Below are 22,052 nucleotides of genomic sequence, written 5' to 3' on the forward strand. Positions count from 1 at the left end.
CCAAGGAAGATTCAAGCATCTGTTGATTTTTATGGGTCAGAGACTTCAAGCTGACATTGACTGAATTGAATCTTTAAAGGGGCTGTATCTCCAACACTGTACTTTCTGTTTGCATAAATAATGTCTCAAACTAAAGCTGATACTTGTATTATACATTAAAGTAATACCCATGATGTTATCTAAAATCAAATGTGCTGAAGCACATAGCCCATAAAATATATTACATGTAAAATATGTAACTGACCAAAAGCTTATGTTACGATCTGTAAAAGAAAATACATGTTTTCTATCATTTTGGGAGAGGGTATAGGACAACACAGGCACACACTGAACACATGCTGTTCGCCTCTCTAAAAGATTTAGAGGAAGACAAGATTTTGTCAAATTCACACATCTTTATAAGACAGGACAAAATGGAAAAGGAGATCGTCTGATTGTTTGAAGACATTTTCTTAAGAGAGTCACATTAATACAAAGATCTATCATGGAATACCAGTATTTTATATACTGCAGTTGTTATACCACATTTTTATATTCTGTAACATGTGTACATGGTAATATGCCAACTTTGCTTCAAAAAGTGTTCAGTTAGTTCATCCAAGAAAAGAAAACAAGAAAACTTTTTAAACAATATTCAACTCACCATGAAAGGATTACAATACCCTGCAAATGCTCACGGTCTGTGTCATAATGTCTTTAAGCATTTATCTTTACCACAAGAGAATACACAAAAACTTGATGCTTTGGGTAACTCAATGGATTTGATCCCACTTTTCATATAAAACAATTCAAATAACTGAATGCTCATTAATGCTTTACATAGTCCCAAGGGGAACAGAGACAACACTGTGATACTGTGAGAATTCATGTCAAGATAATAAGGAAGATGTGTAAAGAATTCCACTCCAAAATGCTCTATATTCTGATCCAACATAAAACAAAATTGTTGCCTGAGGTTTGTCATTCAGTCTGAAATCTTCAGGATGTGAAAAATTAACTAATTTTGTCAACTAAGTATGTCATTATAAGCTGTTCTTCAAATATTTTCATTTTGTTTTACAGTAGGCTTACTCCTCATGTTACCCGGTTCATTTGATAATGTAATTACGAAAAAATATGCATCTGCAGTAATACCACACAATTAGCCTAGCTTAGCCACTTCAGTGATTAATAATTTTATGTGCAGCTACAAATTCACACCTGCTTCAGTGACACCTCTCTGACAGTAACAGAAGAGGTTTTTTTTACAGAAAGTCACAGAAGTCTGAATCACTCATGAACAGTTGATGGGAAAGAAAGCCAGATGGTAAAGAAGTAAGGTTTCAAGTTTAGGACTTTTTCATTTCACAACACATGAAGTAACAAGATCTTGATGCTATCAACTGTAAATATTTAACCTCCCACATGTATGCCAATACGCTTTCTTGCTTTCTGACTCAATTTTATGAGATCATACATGCCAGTTTCACATCTATACAGTCAGCTAATACCAGATGTAGGTTAGCTTAGCACAAAGACTAGAAATAGGGAAGCTGCTAGCTTAGCAGCCATCCAACACAGTTAAAGCTAATTAAATAAGACATGTTTAGTGAGCAAGAAATTTGCAGAAACCTTAGGATAACAGAATTGTTTATATTCTTTAAAGGATTCAAGAAAAAGGACTTTGGAGCTCAGTGCCAGTTCCCGAGTCATGTCATGGCTACCTTATTCACTATTAGCTTAAAATTCAATGTAGTCTCATGTGAGCATTTTTTTTTTGTACTCTGACAAATTAAATTTTTACATTCTAAGAAATTAGCAATGAAATTTTTTGTGGTTAACAAAATGAAATGTGGTTACTTGAGCAAGTACAGTATAGTAGAAATCTACTAGCAAGGCAGCACAGGTACTTCCGTTAGCATAAATTGGTCAAAATCTCTACGCTGCAAATTTTCCCAACTTTCAAGCTGTCGTTTTCTGCTGTAAAATGATTTTTACATCACATTGCAGTTATCTCCTATGCACAACCAGTGGTTCCTTCACTAAGTAGATAAGTGGTCCTGTGCACTATATCTGATATTATAATCAGCCATATAATCCAAGGGAAAAAGAGGACAGCACCTGTAGGTTTAGCATGCTCATGACAGCCCTTCCAGATTAAACAATATTATTTCCTTCTTTTAATTTACAAAAACAAATAAAAGGAAAAACCTATTTTTGAAAAAATACTCTTTGTGGATTAGGTCTTAACTAGGTGTAACCATGCTTAAACTCCTCTTCTGATCTGTCAAGCCTTAACATTTAAAAGGCAGCACTCTAGAGTTAAAAAGTTATTTTTAAAAAGCCTTAAAAAGAAATGGATTCTTTCCTTTTTACGAAAAAATGCTTAGGATATAAAAAGAAATACCTTGTAACTCTTATATATTGCCTGTGATCAGCAATTGGTCTTGTTCATCTGTCTAAACATTGGATTTCCCTTTTACTAGTGTTATATTTAGATTTTTCAACTAAAAGTAGTGAGCATATTTAAATATGCTCAATCGTCAAACAATTGTTTGAAAAATAACAAAATAAGTCAAATGTATGAAATTGATTTTGGTTTAACTGAAAGTTGATGACTAATTGCAGCTGCTCGAAAGAATAAATGGTGTTTACTGGTTGTTTTCTTTCCTTTCAAGTATAACTAGGTTACTTTTATATACAGCCTGAAATATGATATACCTACAATTTCATTTTGTGATTAAATTACATTCATACATGATTCTGAACAGAAATATGATAGTTCTTTAATACAATTTCAATCCTTTTCAGCATATACATTATTTGAATGTCCAAGATCTGAATTTAAGGGGTTTTTATATTATTTCCAATGTTGGTGTGCTTTTGAATTAAGTTTTACTAGCTTCACTGAGTGAGGCTAGCTGTTTCTCCTGTTTCTAGTCTTTATGTTAAGCTAAGTTTGATGTCTCCTGGAAGTGCCTGCAATACATATTTATCATACAGATATAAAAACTATAATTTTCAAAACTCAAAGCAAGAAAGCGAATAGTCATAGTCCCCAAAACATCTAACTACTCCTTTAACATATAGAGGCAACACACCTGCGACTGACAAATAATGAATAAGCTCTGTTTTCTTTAGCAATTTCACACCAAAAAGGCTGAAAATGACAAAGCATGTGTTTGTGTTTGAGGGGTGTGGCGTGAGATATTACTTATCAACTCATTATTCTTGCTGTAAAAAATAAAAGAACTGGAAAGTGAAAGAGAGATTTCGGTGCCTCTCTGGAACGTGTCATGTTAAACCATGTCTCTGAGTCATCCCACATTTTTCAAAGTCTGTGATTTGGTGTCAGTGGGCTGTTTTAACTGCATTCACCTTCACCACATTAGACAACTTAACCAGCACTGACACGGGTAATTCCCTAAGGAAATCTCCACTGGATTAGGATGAAAACAAGGACCACAGCTTTATACTTTAGCCACCCAGATCACTGTCAGGAAAAGAACCAAAGTAACATCCAAAAAAAATAAGTTAACATAATTCTGACACATAGAATTTTACAATATGTACATTGTTTTTAAATTAAAATAGATTTGTCAGTTGTCTGATTGGGTAGGTCCTCAACAGAGCGCTGCTTTTTTCCAACCATCCAGTGTTATTCCACAGTCCCCTTTAAAAGCTCAGTGCCAGCCAATCAGAGAGCAAGTAAGGCTTCCATCACAAGTCCCTGCCAAGAGTTTGTAGGTGGCGTCGTCAGACAGGGCCAAGCCCTTAGCGACACAAATGGCAGACCTTTCAACACCTTGACAAAAAGAAATAAATATAAAATATATGTAATATTTCTATATATATTCATAAAACCAAACCCAGGATAGATTTAAACTCTGATGTCTTCTCTCCATATCAATAAACTGTGGCGATTATCCTATTGCCAGCCCACCTCCCTTTTCATTCTCCATTTTTGTGTATTTTTGCAGTTTTTCGAGGGGGAAAAAAAAGTATTCTTCAAACCTGTACATCTTATACGCAAGTAAACAAAATGTAAAAGTGTGTGTTTTTTTTTAATACGTTTTATCCACTATATCCAAAAGTGTTGCAGGCACTTAAGTCCTTCCCAAACAAAGCAGGTTTTATTTTTTTTTTCGACAGTGGAGCAGGTTGGTTTGGTTATTCCTGGATTCATGTGGGTCGTTCTGTCTTGTATGTCTCTGTCGATCTTTCTGTCTGGCGAGGAACGGGCCATCCCTGACTTCTGCTAGCCCAGGATGTCCAGGTAGACCGGCGTGGCTTTTCCCATGGCAAACAAGACCTTCTGAATATCCTTAATGTTCAGTCGCTGCTGTGGTTCTCTCTGCCAGCAGCCCAGCATGATATCATACACCTCTTTAAGACAAATCCGTGGCCTCTCCAGCACCCGACCCTGGGTTATGCACTCAATAACCTGCAGAGGAGACAGAGCAGTGGAGTGAGACAGGCGATTCTCACTGACTGATTGCTTCGCTTTGTTCATAATGAGAAAGTGGTGACACAGAGCAGACAGTCCACTGAGGTTTGAACTAATGAAAGTGAGAGGAAGGAAATAAACAGAATGCATTCAGTCCTAAATTTGTGCAATATCAAAGGAGAAACATTTTTTTTTTCTGTCCCAATAAAAAAAAAAAAAAAATTTAAATCAGTTGGGTTGGATGTGTGAGATGTGGTTAAAAGCCTGAATGATCATTTCTTTGTTGGGCTTGTGCACTAATTAGCCAGATGACTCACTGTTGTCATGACAATTTCACTTCAATATTTGTGTCAATTTGAGACCACTGTTGCTAAACAAAATGGATAAGCATGTATTTATGTGAACTGACTGTGGATAGATGGAAAAACTGCACTTTTGAAGCATATGGAAATTACAGACATATGAAGGGGTAAAAACGGAGGTCTCCCCATACGGCATTTCATGGTGACATGTAATTTCATGCTCTGACAAGCTAGCAGCACCACAATACAATATCAGAAACAAAGGTTCTGATAATCTACTGACATCTGAAAACGCATACAATAAACATAATCTGTCTAAATAGAAATGATTGTGCTGTGATACACACAAAAGTGTACCCACAACAATACAAAACATTAGAGCAAACCAGTGGGTAAACCCTATTCTTTTGCTCAACCAGTTGGTTTCTTACCACTGTTGAAAACTGTCATGTTCTGCCACCAAGAGATAAGAGACATGGCAGATAGGCTACCTTCAAAAGTAGCATAATAGAGGAGCACATTGAGCCCCTTTACATAAATTTAAAACTCACAAACAAGCATTTTGCCTGCATTGTGACATTATATTCAGTGCGTTTGGGTTAATCTGGGTCCTTTTGGGTTCAGAGAGATCTAACTTTATTTGAGAACTCCAAAATGAACGTGTTCCTTTGTACATGTATTGTGTTTTTGCAGGTTTAAACAATACTGCATCAAGGAAAAAGGAAAAGTGAAAACAAGTGTAAGATTTGTCACTGTGATAACAGTTGGAGTCTGTGATTACAGAACAAGGCTTGACTCTAGTCCCCTCACTTAACAAGCAACTCAGGAGGATGGATAAACAGCCGTAGGCTCAGCTGGCAGGGCAGGTGTAGCAACCCTGCGCTGGGATCAGGCGGCAGGGGAAGGATAAAAAAGCAAAGGTGGGGATGGAAAATCCTTGACTTTTTAAGTTTTCTGTAAAGTAGTTTGACAGATAATTTAGGTTTATTTCAACACAGTGTATTTAAGGTGAAAGTGTTCAATGCACGCGCCGGGTCTGTTGTTATAAACGTAAAAAACTCGGCACATGTGATAAAGTCTGACAAATTTTCAGTATCACCGCACGAGGATCCTAAATGTTGCAAGCAAAATGGCCATTCTGCCTTCTGGCTGACTGAAAGCAAAACCTTTTTAATGTTTAAAGTAAAAATCAAACCATTTGCAAAGCTGCAGGGAGTTTGTGATTCTTGTTATTATAAAAACTGTAAATCCTCATACCAACTGTCATGCAAGGTGGTGAAGGGCTGATGAATTGGGCTTGTTTTGCAGTCACAGGGCCTGCACAGCTTGTGATAATTAGGCTGACCATGAACTCCTCTGTATATCAAAGTATTTCATAGTCAGTGTGAGGCCATCTGTCTGACAGCTAAAGCTTGGGTCAAATTGGGTCATGCAACTGGACAATGATCCCAAACACAGCAGCAAACCTACAACAGAATGTCTGAAAAAGAAAAGAATCAAGGTGTTGCAGTGACCCAGTAAAAGTTCAGGTCTCAAACTACTTTAAATGCTATGAACTGAAACATTATTGAAAAGAGGGAGTCGACCAAAATTTTTCCACAAAAATATGTAAAACATACAGATTCATACAGAAAAGGAGAACTTTAAGTCAAAGGTCGTTCAACATGCAATAGAATCATAGGGTGTATTTAGTTTTTTCTCACACTGCTTCGGATGTTGGATCCGTTTTTATTTGATAAATAATGTCACGATGCAATAAGCCGTGAGTTGTTAATCATAAGTTGTATTTACCTAATTTTGAGGCCTGGTAAGGATAGGATGATTTTTCTTTTATGCATGGAAAACTTTGGAATTGGATGGTGTACTTTCTTTCTCTTTTACAAAATGTTACATATGGAGTCGTTATGAAAGAAAAAATCCTGGGCTAACAGTGGTTGGCACAAAAAAGCAGGTCCATAATTTACTTTTCCATTGAGAAGAGTAGTAGGGCCTGTGGAGCCCAGAAGAGAAACAGGCTTGTTTGTAACAGGTTAACACACTACACAGGTAATAATTCATCAATGTCAATGAGTCACTCATGCCCATTTATAACTGTAACAGTAATGTATCATTGTGTAATGTGATAAACACACTGAATATATGAATAATAAGTCTACAGTCCCTAACTGAGGATGAAATTACATCTAACCACAGAGTGAGGATTTTCACATAGCACTCCTGTCTTTATACTGGCACGGGACTCTGGCATTGATTAAATTTGTATTTAGAAGGTCTTAAAACTCCATCCCAGAAATGTGGAAATCTCACATTTGTGTCAAGCAAAAACTGTATCGCTGTAGTAAAATGATTATAAACCCAAAGCTTGCCATTTGTTGTGTTATTCTTTTGGTCGATTCAATCTTCTCAACCCGATTGCTAAGTGTAATCCTAATTTAATTTTATTGATTTAAAGTCGAGCCTATGAAAAAACACACCAATCATGGATATTATGTAATGTGCCATCTTGTCTAGTGGCAAAATAGCATCAATTTATCACCTCGATGGGCTGGGGTGCAGAGAGAGTGAAGAAACAACACAAGGCAGAAGATTAAGATCCAAAATGGCAGTGTTCATTTACATCAGCTGTTAGAAGTCTTAGACTTTCTCTTTAGCTGAAGCAAAGCAGTATGCCTCTCCTTTGAAGTTCTGTGAGAGAATATTTCCAAAAAACCCTACTACATGTTTGGAAATAGAAAACGTAGATTTGAAGTTAAGACAAAATTACCTAGAGCCATAATTTCCAGCATCAGCATGGAATCCTGCATAAAAGGTTTTGATAATATATGTATGTAGTTGGTCATGTGGATGTTAAGGGACCTTTGTACCTCATTGTTACCCAGCTGAAACCAAGGCTGCTTCCCATAGGTAAAGATCTCCCACAGGATGACTCCAAAGCTCCAGACGTCACTTTCCGTGGAGAACTTCCTGTACATGATGCTCTCCGGGGGCATCCAGCGAATAGGTAGCATGGTATGTCCTCCAACCTGAGAGGAGATGAGAGCAAAAGAGAAGGAGTTCATTTTTTTATTGCAAACAGAAAAAAAGCGCATGTTGATGTAATGGTTATAAATATGTTTACTGTCGAACACAAAGAAAGAATATACTATTTGGTTAAAAAGTGTTTTGTTTTCATTCATGGTGGTGCCTGGAGAGAACACATTGTTATTTGTGTCTTTGTAGAAAAGAACTTGTGATAGCATTAGTACACTGATTTGCTAATCGAGTGATCCATGATCAGCTACTCTGGTCATGCAATGACAGAGCGGTAGGAAAATGCATTAAAACAATAACGTGTTTAAAATGCCAATACTTGGATATTATTTGGTTTATTTTTCATTGTACATTGTTTTCTTAGAGGGATCTCTTCAAAGTTTGTTTTGAGAGTCTTACCTGCTGATCGAATCTCATTTGATTATGTCTGAGTTAGCAAAGGGGAAACGTGTTGCTACTGTGTCGTACGTCCATTACGACACTGGACGTGAAGGCCGTAACATCGTGTCTTGTGTCCGTTCTTCACTATTCCCCTTTGAAGGTAAACTCTTTGCTTATTAATATATTTTATGTCTGTACTCATGTTCTCTGTGTTTTACAAAATAAGGTTGAAGTTAAATCTGTTTAGAGTAACAATGTTGGCTTGAGTATGTGCAGCTTCACCTAAGTTTTACTCACCATAGTTTTCTTGCTTGCTGTATCACGTGCGAGCAGCAGTGTAGTCGACATAAATGTACTGTGTATGTGTAATGTTCAGCACTCAGGAAAGATAACTGTTGAATATAAGAATATTTCACTAATGTTTGTAAATGCACAGTGCAGCTTGTGTTAATACTATAATTTTATTGCTGTAATAATACAGTTTGTTGTCCATATTAAGGGTACACCACTTAGATATGTGTGTTGCATTGAGATTTTTGCAAATAATATAAAGTTGTAATTTAGTCTTATTCATATATGTTGTACCATTTCATTTGATGCTTTGTTGCTAAAAAATATTGTTCTTGTGAAAAATTACATAACGACACTGGACTTGACGACAGTAACATTGTGTCTTGTGTCTGTTCTTCACTATTCCCCTTTGAAGGAAGGGGAGGTGTAACATTTAGTCATCAACACAACAGAGTCCCGGGATCTTAAAATTGAAACTGACCTATCTGGCTTAACATTATATGTTGCATGCTGTGGTTTTGGGTGTTGATAATGACACAATACAGGAAAATGCTAACTCACCTGCCTGCTCTTTTGTGTGCACTGAATCACTGGATGTGAAATTATTTAGGTTATGGTATTAAACCACCCTATGCTATTGATGTAAAATAGCAATCTTCAATCCCTTTTCTGACATTAATCAGAGGATCAAAGTCTCAGAACACTTAACCGAATGTATCTTAACCATTTTTTTAATTAAGAAATCAACCGAAGAATAAGACAACTGCTGAATGCATGCTTATGAATCCTCCTTTTAAAGACTGCCAATGTAAATGAGTGTTTAATGTCTACCTGTCACCATATGAACCTCCTGCATTCATATAATGGTTTGTAGGATGCAAGGTAACAATTGAGGCAGATATCAAACTGACAACATAAAATAAAGTCTCCCACTGCTGTAAAATCTCTGCGGCTGGGTATTAATCGATTGAAGAATTCATTAGCAGGCATTGTTTTAGGATTAACTTCCCATTTGTGTCAGTTGCTGTGCTTTAATCATGGCGGGGTTGACCGGGAGGAGAAGTAGCAGTGAGGTATTGCAAGTTAAGGCTAAAAATACAAGGATAGCATCACCTATAGCAGTTGTTATATTATGGGTCAGCCAGCTCAGTCACTTTCTGGTTAATGTGTTTTTAAACTCTTCAACTCTATGACTTATCTAAATTTAAGAATCATGTCATATGCTGGTGACAAAAAAAAAAGAAAGGCCTCAGACTGTATGTTTTAAGCTACATCTACAAATAAAGCCAAAAACTTTATGATATGCGTCATCCATCAGCACGTTGGAGGATGCGAGCACAATGATACTGTAGTCTCTGTTTCCATCTGTTACAATTTTCCTTACTTCATTATCAATCTAAGTTTCAAAAAAAGGTTCAATAACAAGGAAGACAACTATAACTGCTGAAGGCTACGGAACAATGAAGAAAAATCTAAAGCGGATTGAGTGGAAGGCAAAGGTACCCAACAGGCTAGTGTAGCAGGTACCTGTTCATCAATTTGAGTTTCTCTGAAACATGTTCGTACAATGGATCTTGAACAGCTACAGATCATTTGTAAGATACTCCTAAAATAATATTAGCATGATATTAAACGAACTGTTCTTGTATGGTGCTATTCTAGTTTGACCAAAGTGCTTTTACACCACAAGACACATTCACCCATTCACACATACACACACACTCATACAGCAGGTCTTACTCTATACAGTGTTTACAGGCTACACAGGGCTTGTTTCCACCATCACACACAACCTAGGGTTCGGAGTCTTTCCCAAGGAAACATCGACATGTGGTATGCGGAAGCTGGGAACCGAACAACCAACCTTCCAATTGGCTGATGAATCTTCTTCCTGATCTATGACCGCCACAAATAATAGCCACCATCTATTTTTGCTTAGTTTTACCATTGGAGAGAAATATATGAAAGCTAAATACTCACAAAGGCACAATGGAATGAAATTATGCTGTAGTGCTCTTGGTTTGTTGAGATCTAAACTTGCTCTTCTGGAACACGCTCATAAGCTTGACAAATACAACCACAATAGCCACAGCGCAGAAGTGACACCACTGTCAAGTGCATACAGCTGGTTCAAAAGTGACACATCTACCGAATTGGAGTTAAAAGTCCAGCTCTAAAATTCTATTAACACTCAAAATCAATTTTCAGAAACTGTAAGTTCAGATAATGTTCTGACAGTGCTGAAGGTAACACAGCTGATCTACTAATGCATTAATCTGATCTGACAATGTCATTGTGTTATTTCATGGAGCTACTGGTGCCAAAGAACAGTATGCAGTATGCATAGATTTGTACTCCAATCATTTCAGTATTCCCTTTTATTTTTTCGCTGTCTGGTACAGTTTGACAGTTTTGTCGAGACAAAAACAAGATGGATTGTTAAGACTGTTTGATGTTTTTATCTTTAAGTCAGTAAAAGTACTCCTGCAATGTATCAGACACACACCTCCATCCATCCATCATCAAACCCCCCCATCCATCATTCCATTCACTGATCCATCTACTACTGGTTTGCCAAAACACACATCTATCCCCACGAGCCCATTTTCTGTGTTTAAAGACAACATTAAATCAAATCTACAGTCAGACATAACACAAGGTATAAAATTGTCATAAGCTTCGAGCTGTATTCACCCTCACACAGTGCCTCCAATCTGCACTGTTGGGTTGCAACGCAATCAGATTCATTTAATCATAATAAGCTCTTCTCCAAACTCCATTTTCCATCTCAAACATCTGTGTGCCTTCAGCTGTGAGTCCTGCGTGGCATTTTAAGCATCGAGGGGAAAAAAATAAACTCTATTCTTTCTAATTATGTCCTAGTTCTTTGGCACACTCATCACGCATTTCCTTTGAAAGTCAAACATAATCTCCATGTGTCAGCTTGATGTAGCAGCTGAATCTTCTGGATGTTTTTTAAGATACACGAGGTCTGTCAATTTGCCAAAAAGACTGCTACTTCCTGGGCATTTATTTAGAACGTCCTCTAGTTTGTACACCTCATCAGATTTACTTGCTGAGTATGACGCCTGTTTGTTTGTCTTACTTGTCCTGCATCTGTAACCTTCTCTGATATCTGACATGGCTGGTAAACAAAAGATATTTTTTTCATCCAAGTTTTACATGGTAGTCCTTCTTTACTAATTACTACTGGTTGGTTTCAAAGGGGCTTTCTCTTCTAGGAATTTCTTGCTTGATTAGATGATGACTATCAAATTAAAAGGTTTTCATTTCATCCCAAATTCTGAAACTTAAAGTTTTTCATTTTGGTTGTCGCCATCTTGGTCTTTAACCAAAAATTATAAGGGAGAAGTGAATCTGACTGAGAACCATATGCACATTAGTCAGCTACTGTCCAGTTAGCCCCAGCCTAAAGCTCCCTGCTGTATCATCTATTTCGTTATAAATAGGATCATACAGTAATTCAGAAAACACGCTAAATAAGATGTATAACTAAAGATGGAAGGAATATCAACTCATTATAAAAGCACCACAGTGAAGTAAACATTGTAATATATATTACATTTGCCAAAATTTTGTATTTTCATATAGATACATGAAAAAAGTTTGTTCTATTACTGAACTTCCAAATCAATAACATGCATCCAAACAGGCTGAAATCTTGAGAAATATATTATATCAATAACATTCCATTTTGATCAAGTGGCTGCTCATTCATTTTATCTATATTCTATAGCTTTGGTTTTCAGTCAGAGTACACAATATTAGCTGAAATAAAAACATTAGGTAAACACACACACACACTACTGAAATAAAAAACAAAAATAATGCAAAAAGCAATAATTATTGCAAAGAATGTGAAATTAATTAAAATGTCAGCTTTAATTTCCAACTGTATTAATGTAGCTTATTCTTCTATCCTTGAAATTAATTGTATAATTATTTCATTTTCACTTTCTCTCGATTTATATCCCTAACCTTGTTACTTTACTTGTGAGTTTGTGTTTTATCAGTTCCTAATTGATCTGCTTAAAGTATAATTGTTCTTTATGGAGTTAGAAAGAAAAGCTACGCATCACGACTGGCAGTTTTGAGGACAATATTGAGCTACAAGTTAAGCTAGCAGCTAGTGCTAGCGCTTGAAAGACAGCCTCCTTCAATTACATAATGGAGCAGAAATGTAAACAGGAACGTAAAAATAGAAAAAAAGAAATATTAAAGGGAATATATTAATAACATCAATGGGCTTGGGAAGATAAACAGAGGTGGAAACTGCAAAAAGGAAGTAAAAACAATTTGCAGATGAAAAAAATCTACATTAACTAAGAAATAGAAATAAACAAAAATAAAATACAGGAAATAAAAATAGGAAATATACAAAGAAAAAGATAACAAAATTGAACAAAAAAGGAAATTGAAAATGAAATGGCAAAGTATATAAATAGAGATATTCACTTAGGACTAAATTAAGTGAATACAGTTTGAAATCAAAACAGAAATATCATTGTTGTTTCCTGCAGGCAGTTGATGTCATTTGTTCATGTTTTTATTTTGTTAACCTTTAGTTCATGCTGACTATTTTGAAGGTAGAAAAACTTGGCTAAAACAGGAAGTAGAAAGTAAAAACAGTAGTTTGGTCCTGAAAGCTGCTAAAAACATAGCAGCTTGTGAAGTATGCAGATGTTAGAGGCAGGAAAATAGTTACTTATCTTTATTCTTTGTGTAAAGTTAATTTATAAATATATTAGTTTCATGTAGTTTAAAAAAAAAAAAAAACACACACACACACAATATTTGGCACACTTAATTGGCATAGAATACTCTCAGTAAAGAGCCCAAATGAATCAAGATGGTGTCTTGATGAGCTGCCTCATAAATTGTTTATTAGCCTTGTTAGGACATCCACAATTCAAATATACTTAAAAAAAGACGAGTAACCTCAGATTATTTAGCATCCACTGAAATTGTATCCTATGCAAAAGTTGTGGTTATTTGAGTCATATAATTCTTGAATGTGACATTTTTTCTTGAAAATCTTCAATAAGTTGATATCTACTGTGCAGTGTTTATTGTGAAATGACATTACAAAGCTGCATGCCCTTCTTACATTTAACACAATATCAATATTTGCATAGAGTACCTGCAGGGGAACAGGACTGTTAAGAGACAGTTTTGTACACCAACATGCTGACTGAGAATAAAAATCACACTCCATTAACCTCCAAAATGTCAAACTTCTGGTCTTGCTGGTGTTTCAGCAAAACAAACGGAAAGCATCATTTCACTTCAATTCCACTTTCACTGAAAACCCATTCAAGTAAGAACATCTTTTCCTTAAAAAAAAGGCATATTCCTGTGACAAGTCAAATCTTATACAGAGGGCACCCCGCTTTATTTAAAGTGGAATATTTGAGAGTCTGATCTTCAAGCTACATGTTTAGCTATGCTTCAGTGAGGACCAAACTACATTTCCCCTTCCAGGGACCAGCCAAATATATAAGCACCCTGGAAGTGCCTGTTTGGAATTAGTTTCCAAAAATTCAGGTACATTCCGGCTCGCAGGGCTGCACATTTATAATTAGTGTAGTGCTTGCAACGAGGCATTCTACAGTCAATCTCCACTAGAGTTTGACAATCTGTTTCCTTACTTTAAGATAAACTGCAGGAATTATCACGCTATCAAACTAAGTTTTCATCGAGAGAGACAGATTTAGCTGAGCAATGTAGAGAGCGTTTGAGGACAGGGAGCTCAGATAACTGAAAGGAGTGAATACGAGAAATGAAAAAAACTGCTTTCACATTAGTTACATTTTGAAGCAAAAAGGAAAACGCTCACACCTGAACTTGACCCTGTTCTGCCAGAAGGTGCCATAAGAAAGGGGAATTCAGGGCAAGTGCGGTTTGATTCTGTCTGCTCCTCTGTGTACGAGTGTATTTTAACTATAGTCCTCCATATTAGACACTCAGACCACAGCTCTGACACAGAGAGCACAGAAGTGAGACATTTTCATTATTCGTCAGCAGACTTATTTGCTCAATCTTACAGTCTTATAGACCAGGGTAGAATCACAGACAACTACAGTCTGGAGGAAGCTTGTAGTTCATTAAAAACACTTCCTGGGACTATGAGATATTTGTAAGTCTGTAATAGGTGGAAAAAAAGATCTGAGAACATCTAAATCACTAAAGGTCTCTCTAAAGTCCACCATCGGGATAACACTAAACAACCACAGTTTGCATGACAGGGCTGCAAGGAAAATACTCTCCAACAAGAGCAATGACGCTTTTCGAAAATTTTAGGAGGAAAATATATGAAAAAAAGAAAAAAAAGCATAAAAATCGTATCTTATGTGGGAAATCTGGTGGTGGTAGTGTCATGGCTGCCTTTGCAGGATCTAGGCCAGAACTGCTGCCATCATTCATGAAACAATACATTTGGCTCTTACAAGAAAATCCCTCAAACAGATGTCACAGTCTCACGAGAAAGTCAGTCATGCAGCAAGACTGTGGCTCTCACCACACACGCCATTCCACAAAAGAATGGTTTTAGAAGAAGAGTTAATGTTTTTGGAGGGACAAGTCAAAGTCCCGACCTAATCCAACAATTCTAGTTCACATGGGTTCTCCTTGTTTGCATTTGGGGAAATTGGACAACATTTTAAGTCAAGCTTATGCTGAAATATTGGAAATTGTATTAGTCTGCTTGAGAACACATAAATTAAAGCCTATGTTCCCCATTCTAAAAGTCACAAGAGGGTTTGTTCAGCACTCATACCTTTTTTCCACCTCCATCCTGCTTCACAGTAATGCTTTTACACCTCAGAGCCACCCAGTGCATCCACACACTTTCAATAATCTCACCAGGTGTTTTGTGCTCTGCTCAACTGCATCTCAGTGTAGAGTTGCAAAGTAAGGAGAATGCACTTTTGGGCCATTTTTGGCCTGAATCCTCCTGTCACAATTCCGCCTCTCTATGACTTGCCCCACGGGCATCGAAGGCAATGGGCAGAAAACTCCTTTACGTCCTCATTTCTAAAACTCCACCCAGCCAGCTCCCAGCCTAAACAGGGTTAATCCACCACCATAGTGGGAGATAATCAAAGCTGCTGTTTTTGCTCTCTGGTGGGACAGATAAAATAGTAATTAAGATAAACTTACATTTAAAAGGTGCCCTTTCTCTACATCTGCCAGTGTGAATCTTGTAGCAGTATTGGGGAGTTGGCAGGGGTTCTCCTTCATGTGTACCCTCAAACTCATTTCCCAGGGTTTCATGGCAAACTAATGGCCAAATAAACACTGGCTTACACTCCACCTGGTCTCATTACGCATGACTTGTTTTACTATTGAGCTCAGCATTAAGTCAATATTGATACCGATGATACCGAAACCACTCACCCCTCTCGTGTAAAAGCTCTGGGTCGTGGTAAGGGAGTTGGTAAGGGGCTGTATACCAATCTATACCCCCCGTGGAGGATTGTAAAGATCAAACAAAATTAATTAAGATCCTGTTAGTCTAACTGACTTGTCTGAGGCCCACCCTGCCCACTGGATGAAATGCTCAGTCTCATCAGATGCATACTAATGACTGAACTGTTGTTATCTTGGCGTGGGGTGTTAAAATTGGCTGACTTGCTGCTTTCCAGATGATTGTAAGCTATCCACTTTGGGTTCTGCGACAAGGCCCTGGCAGTTGGCTTGGGACATGTGGGGAAAATAAATAAAAAGAGCAAGAAGCCAAACGTATGATAAAAATTAAATAATTACCCCCCTAATTATCCTCATCGTTCTCACTCAATGTCACATGGAGAAGCTGGCAAGGCTCTGCAGGGAGTGAGGAATGAGTCTGGGGCTTTTTTTGTTGCTGTGTAAACTGGATTAGTGCTCTGCCTGTCCCACCGTGGCAGGGGAGTGATTGGATTAACGGTGTGGAGAGCACAGCAGCATGGCATGGGGATAGATTACTAGCCCAGTTGGACTGTTCGATGGGCGCTCCACGGCCTGCAGGGGAGGCCCCAGACATCTTAAAGGGCCCTGATAACCATCTAGACACACTTACACTCCCTCCTCTTAACCGTGCTGCTATCTCTGCTCTCCCAGCTCAAACAGAAGCTAAGTTCACTCTTAGAGGCTCTGATGTCCATTAGGTTTCTACCTGCTGCACTGCTGCCAAGTGGAGATAAAGTGGTATCTACTCAGGATGGTGCATGCTGGTGGGCGGTGAAAGTTCCTGTAGGTTTTCAAATCTCTCCCTCTCTCACACACACATATGTTGCACTGCTGCTCACATGTAATGTCATAATTGAATATTCTGGGCTCTTGGTTTTGCAATAATCATCCGTGCGCACGGTTTTCCATATTTTTTTTTTCTTTTTCTCCTGTTTGCACTTGCTGGGCTTTTCTCTGTTGTCCAGTTTTATGCCAAACCAAGCTAACCAGATGCTATATCATCAAATATACCAAAGAGGTCAAAACAGTGCCATCAATCTCCTTCTCAAATCAAACTAGAAAGCCAAGAAAGGTATTCACTTTATCAAAACAGTGATCAGACGAAAGAGTTGAGTGCTGGGCAAAGAGAAGGAAGAAAAATTGAAGAGAGGCTGAGCAGACTTTATTTCCATTTCCTCATGCAGAAGCAATAAATATTGTCTGTGTACTTATTAGCACCCAGCTTCATACAGTCTTGAGGAGCTTGCGCTTGATAAATAATGTAGTAGAGGAGCGTCTGTTTAATCTCTGCGACAAGAGAAACTTGGGGACCATCCTTCAGAGAAGAGCAGCACAGGTAAGCAGTGTCACAAAGAACACCAAGTCCTTGTCCTTAAAACGGAGTCATCAGACAGTAACGTTTAGTAATCTTTGGTCTGCTTTCAAAATCACATACAGTGCTGTTCAAAAGTTTAGGTTCTAGACTTTATCTTATACTACCAGGAAACAGGAAATAGGTGCAACAGATAATAAAAACATGTTCAAATATAAATGGAGATACAGTATTTAAGGAAAAAACCTTTGGAATTTCGAACAAACTTGTATGAGCCCTTTTATTCTGCAACACGGCCTGAATCCTCTTGGACAAGCTTTTTTGTGATTTCTTTAAGTAGTCTTTAGGAATAGTTCTCCTGGTTTCTTGAAGGACATTCCGAAGCTCAACTTTGGATGTTTGCTGCCTTTTCATTTGCTCTCTGTCAGGATTTTCACACACTGCTAAAATAATGTTGAAGGAGGATCCATCCCTTCCTCAAGAAGTGCCACCTGACAGCCACCCTTCCATGGAGACCATTTCTGATGAGGCTTCAGTGAACAGCAGATGGAGTCAGGACTTTGCTGGATTTTGCAATAGGAAGATAATACCTCCAATAATCACATGTGTGAGCTAAAGGCTGCATGAGCACCTTCTTTCTGTTAAAACAAAAACAAAACAACTGCCTTCGGTCACCCCCTTTCTTTTTTCATCCTTAACGCACAGGCACTGTTAGAGTATTCACTTTCGTTTTTACCCACCAAAACATGCATAATTTAGGACTCAGGGAAACTTTTCCTGGTGTATAGTGAGGCACTGGTAGAAAGAAAGTCTACACAGCAGAGCTGCTGTCGGCCTGCGTGGGTTCTGCAGTTTTCTCTTCTCAAACAACAGAGAAGCGTATTCAGTGCAGGTGGAGCAGATGGATGACAGATGGATGTGATTTAGGACAACATTTGTCTCTATCTCTTAGTTGCTCTCTCCTGCACTAAAGTGTCTCAGGAGTACCAGAGGCCAGCAAGCACCGATACGACTAGTCAGCAAAGGGCGGATTGTACTCTTGGCAGTATGCTGCTATTTAAGAATCACTCAAGAAAGTGTCCAATACTGTTCAGAGCTCCTCATCTGTGGGCCCTGTCAATATTCCTCAATATAGACGAGCAGCGATGGTATCACAATGCTCCAAACAAAGAATGCCACACACATCCATCCATCCATCCATCCATCCATTTTCTATACCGCTGAATCCGTCGGTCGGGTCGCGGGGGGTCCGCAGCCTATCCCAGCGGTCAATGGGCGAGAGGCGGGGTACACCCTGGACAGGCTGCCAGTCCACAGGGCTACACAGAGACAAACGAGACAAACAACCATGCACGCTCACACTCACTCCTAAGGACAATTTAGAGATGCCAATTAACCTGACATGCATGTTTTTGGACAGTGGGAGGAAGCCGGAGTACCTGGAGAGAACCCACGCATACACGGGGAGAACACACACAGATCCAAGTACACACAATTTTAACTGAGACTCTTAGTGTATTACAAACCATTTCTTGTGTTTTTTGTTAATCAAACACACTGATTATTCAATAAATTATTCAGCCATCTGAAATTCCCTCAAATTCACCACTTACTGTGCTACAAGAAGCCCACATTCAGCTGGAATAGTTGCTCACGATTCAAGTCTTTCTTCTAGATTGTTGCTGTGAGGATTTTTATTTTCTCTGGTCACCTATCTCTGTTTGGTTTTTATTCAATCAAGAGGGGTGTACTTGGTAAGACCTGAGGGGTGTACTCAGTAAGCAAGTTTAACACAGCCAGGCCTTCTTTGTGTTAACTGGCTTGATGAAACCTAAACCCCCACTCAGAGATAAAAGGTACCACAACACTGGTAGCCATCTCTCTTTGTTTACTCTTCTTCAGACAACGTTGCTGCGATCAAGAGAGGAGTGCAATCAGAAAATTGTTAGCTGTGCAGGTGTGGGAGGTGATTACCTTCCTGCTGTTTCTGTGTGGCTGCACAAAGCTCTGAAGATTCTACTTTTATTCTCAAGAATTCTATTTAGATCTCACACTGTCTCATAATTTTCAAACAACACCTCAATCTCAGACCAAATTAAAGTGAAATTAAGTTAATTGATTGAAGGGTTTACTTTTAAAGTTAGCAACTACGTAATAGATTAAGTGCAGAGAAGGTTGTCACTGTATTTAATTAAAATTTGGCAATTAAAATGCATACATTTGATTAATGTCTACATTCACTGGCCATCTTTTAAGATGATGGTTAAATAATTGATTTTTCTGTCTCTCATTTGAGAATTGAATGTTTATTCAATGTCAATCAATTGATTTCAGTTCGGTTACACTGTCAGGCATCAACACACTGCAGATTCAATAGTTGTTGCCTGACGACGTTTAAAAGTTGTTTCAGTCTGATATTGCTGTCTGGGATATCATCAAGAAACGAATCAGTGAAAGAGGGGCGCATTTTACGGACAATTTAATCTGAAACTGAACAGAAACTGCTCTGGAGCACTCCTCAGTTGAGACGTTGTACCTAACAGCACAACAAAATATGCAAACTCTTGGTAAGATTGAAAATGGATGTCTGCAGAATGCCTGCCTGCAGTACACAAAAACTTATGAAAAGCAAATATCAGAGATGGGCAGACTTACATAAACAGATTTTATCTCTGGTTTTCAAATCTCTATAGGCCAAATGCAGCATCGGAGTCTTTTTTCCCAACCAACCCCACTGTTAGCCTGGGCAGAGTGTAGCTGGGCATGTGAGTATCGTGCTGTTTCTTTTCATGTCTGTGAGGAGCATAATGTGCTCACCTCGTCATCCCCCAGGTCCACCCCTCCCCCCGCACAGACAGCTTAAACTACCAGCAGCAGTCTCAATGTCAAGAGCATGATCCCTCACCGGCTTCCCACTGATGAATACAGCCAGTGTGAGGACTGAGAGATAGGGCCCTGTACCAGAACCTTTGCCCCACACCATTCCTATGCTCCCTTATTGATTAACTAAATCTTTGGCAATCGCACTTTAACAAACTCAACATCACACAGCACCTTGTTGCTCTGTTAGACTTTATATCAGTTGAAAGTCTCTGTTTACTCATAGCACTTATGTACAGTATATTAGGCTTATAATTGTTCAGACAAGAACAGCCAACTGAACCAGTCTTCCAGCTGAGTGCTATCTGCCTGCTAAATGAGTTGTGACTGAAGCAATTAGATGAGCTTCTCTGGAGCCAAAACAACGAAACACGCTCAGTTCTATCCTTTACTTGTCCACTGAGGCCTACCTGAGATAAACACTACACCCACAGCCATACAGCTCCACTAAAGTAACATTATAGATGGATTTTTTTTGTTAGCACAGTCTCTATGCAAGATTCCCAGCACGGTTTGTGGGTATCATGGTTGACATTTAGTTGACCTGGATGAGGCTGTAAGTGCATTCGTCCATTTATCCAACCTCATAAAGAGCTCAATGCTAAACCCTTCGAGAGCTTTGAAATGACATCTCAGAGGTGTGGCTGGCAAATGACTGTCGCGAAGCTACGTTACAGTGTGCAAGAAATGGTTTCACAAGTGTAATATGACATTCTGTTTTGCTGTGAAACTGATATTTCACAGGAAATACTGAAGTGTATTTATTAAACATACATAATCAAGTAAAAAAGGAAAGAACACAATGTTTAAGGCTTAAGGCACGGATGTCCAAAGTTGGTCCTCGAGGGCCGCTGTCCTGCAGGTTTTAGAGGTTGCCCTGCTTCAACACACCTGATTTAGATCAAGACATCATTAACAGGCTTGTGTAGAACTTAACAATCTGTTGAAGAGATCCATTTAATCTGAATCAGGTGTGTTGAAGCAGGGCAACCTCTTAAACCTGCAGGACAGCGGCCCTCGAGGACCGACTTTGGACATCCCTGGCTTAAGGTTTGATGTATCAGGACATAATACAACAAACATCTGGTCCTGACAGATCTGAGATAAATACTATCTCAGATGAAAAACAACATGACATTGTGAATCTCGTCATCGTTGAACAAAAACTGAGCCAGAACTCAGAAGAAGTGTGTGAAAAACTAAATACATCCCCTGATTCAACTCCTTTTAGAACCACCTTCAGCCGCAATGACGCAATAATAAAAAGTAACCATCTTCTGTGTGACGTTATAGTATCTCACACTGTTGTGAGAAATGCACGGCTTTCTTAAGGTCCAACACAGCATTACAAAGAACTGTCCAGGTCCTCTGGCTGCAAAATAAGCCCACATTCTCCCGTCCTTGACAGTTGGTATGAGGTATTGGTGCTGATATGCTGTATTTGCTTTTCTCCAAACGTGCTTTATGACCGAACATCTCCCCTTTAGTCTCGTCTGTCCAAAGGACACTTACAGATGTTCTGTGGTTTTCTAACTTTGCAAATCTAAGTCATACTGCCATGTTCTTTTTAGAGAGAAGAGGCTTTCTCTGGGCTATTCTGCCAAATAAGCCAAACTTGTTTAATCTTTTATTAATTGTGCTGCCATGAACTTTAACACTTAACAACTTTAACAAGCTCACTGAGGCCTGTAGAGTCCTGGGAATATCCGTAGCTGTCTTGAATGTTTTCGACTTGTTTTCGACTTTCTCACTCTAGAATGATAGCCTCCAAATAGTTTGTAAAACCAAAATTTCAGTTTTTATGGAGGGGTTCACGCCTGCTGATGATCACTTAATTACACGAATTTGATTAGCAGCACCCGACTGCTGCTTACTCTCTCAATTCCTGTGGAAGCCATAAATGCGTGCTTAGTTTTTCACACACTGCCTCTTTATTTAGGCTTGGCTTCTGTTGAATGCAAAA

General features: G+C 38.4%; 1 protein-coding gene across 2 annotated transcripts in view; it reads right to left on the reverse strand.

Moving 5' to 3' along the window:
• Nucleotides 1-403: 403 nt before the first annotated feature.
• ntrk3b (neurotrophic tyrosine kinase, receptor, type 3b) overlaps nt 404-22,052 on the reverse strand; it is a 221,003-nt gene continuing 199,354 nt past the window's right edge. For both annotated transcript variants that reach the window (XM_075465609.1, XM_075465601.1), the window contains exons 16-17: nt 7,593-7,751; nt 404-4,423 (exon numbers count right to left, since the gene is read on the reverse strand). In XM_075465609.1, coding sequence (XP_075321724.1) covers nt 4,238-4,423; nt 7,593-7,751 — 345 coding nt within the window. In that variant the 3' untranslated portion in view covers nt 404-4,237. The remainder of the gene's footprint in view (nt 4,424-7,592; nt 7,752-22,052) is intronic.

Source organism: Odontesthes bonariensis, chromosome 1 (assembly GCF_027942865.1).
Source record: "Odontesthes bonariensis isolate fOdoBon6 chromosome 1, fOdoBon6.hap1, whole genome shotgun sequence".
Lineage (NCBI taxonomy): Eukaryota > Metazoa > Chordata > Actinopteri > Atheriniformes > Atherinopsidae > Odontesthes > Odontesthes bonariensis.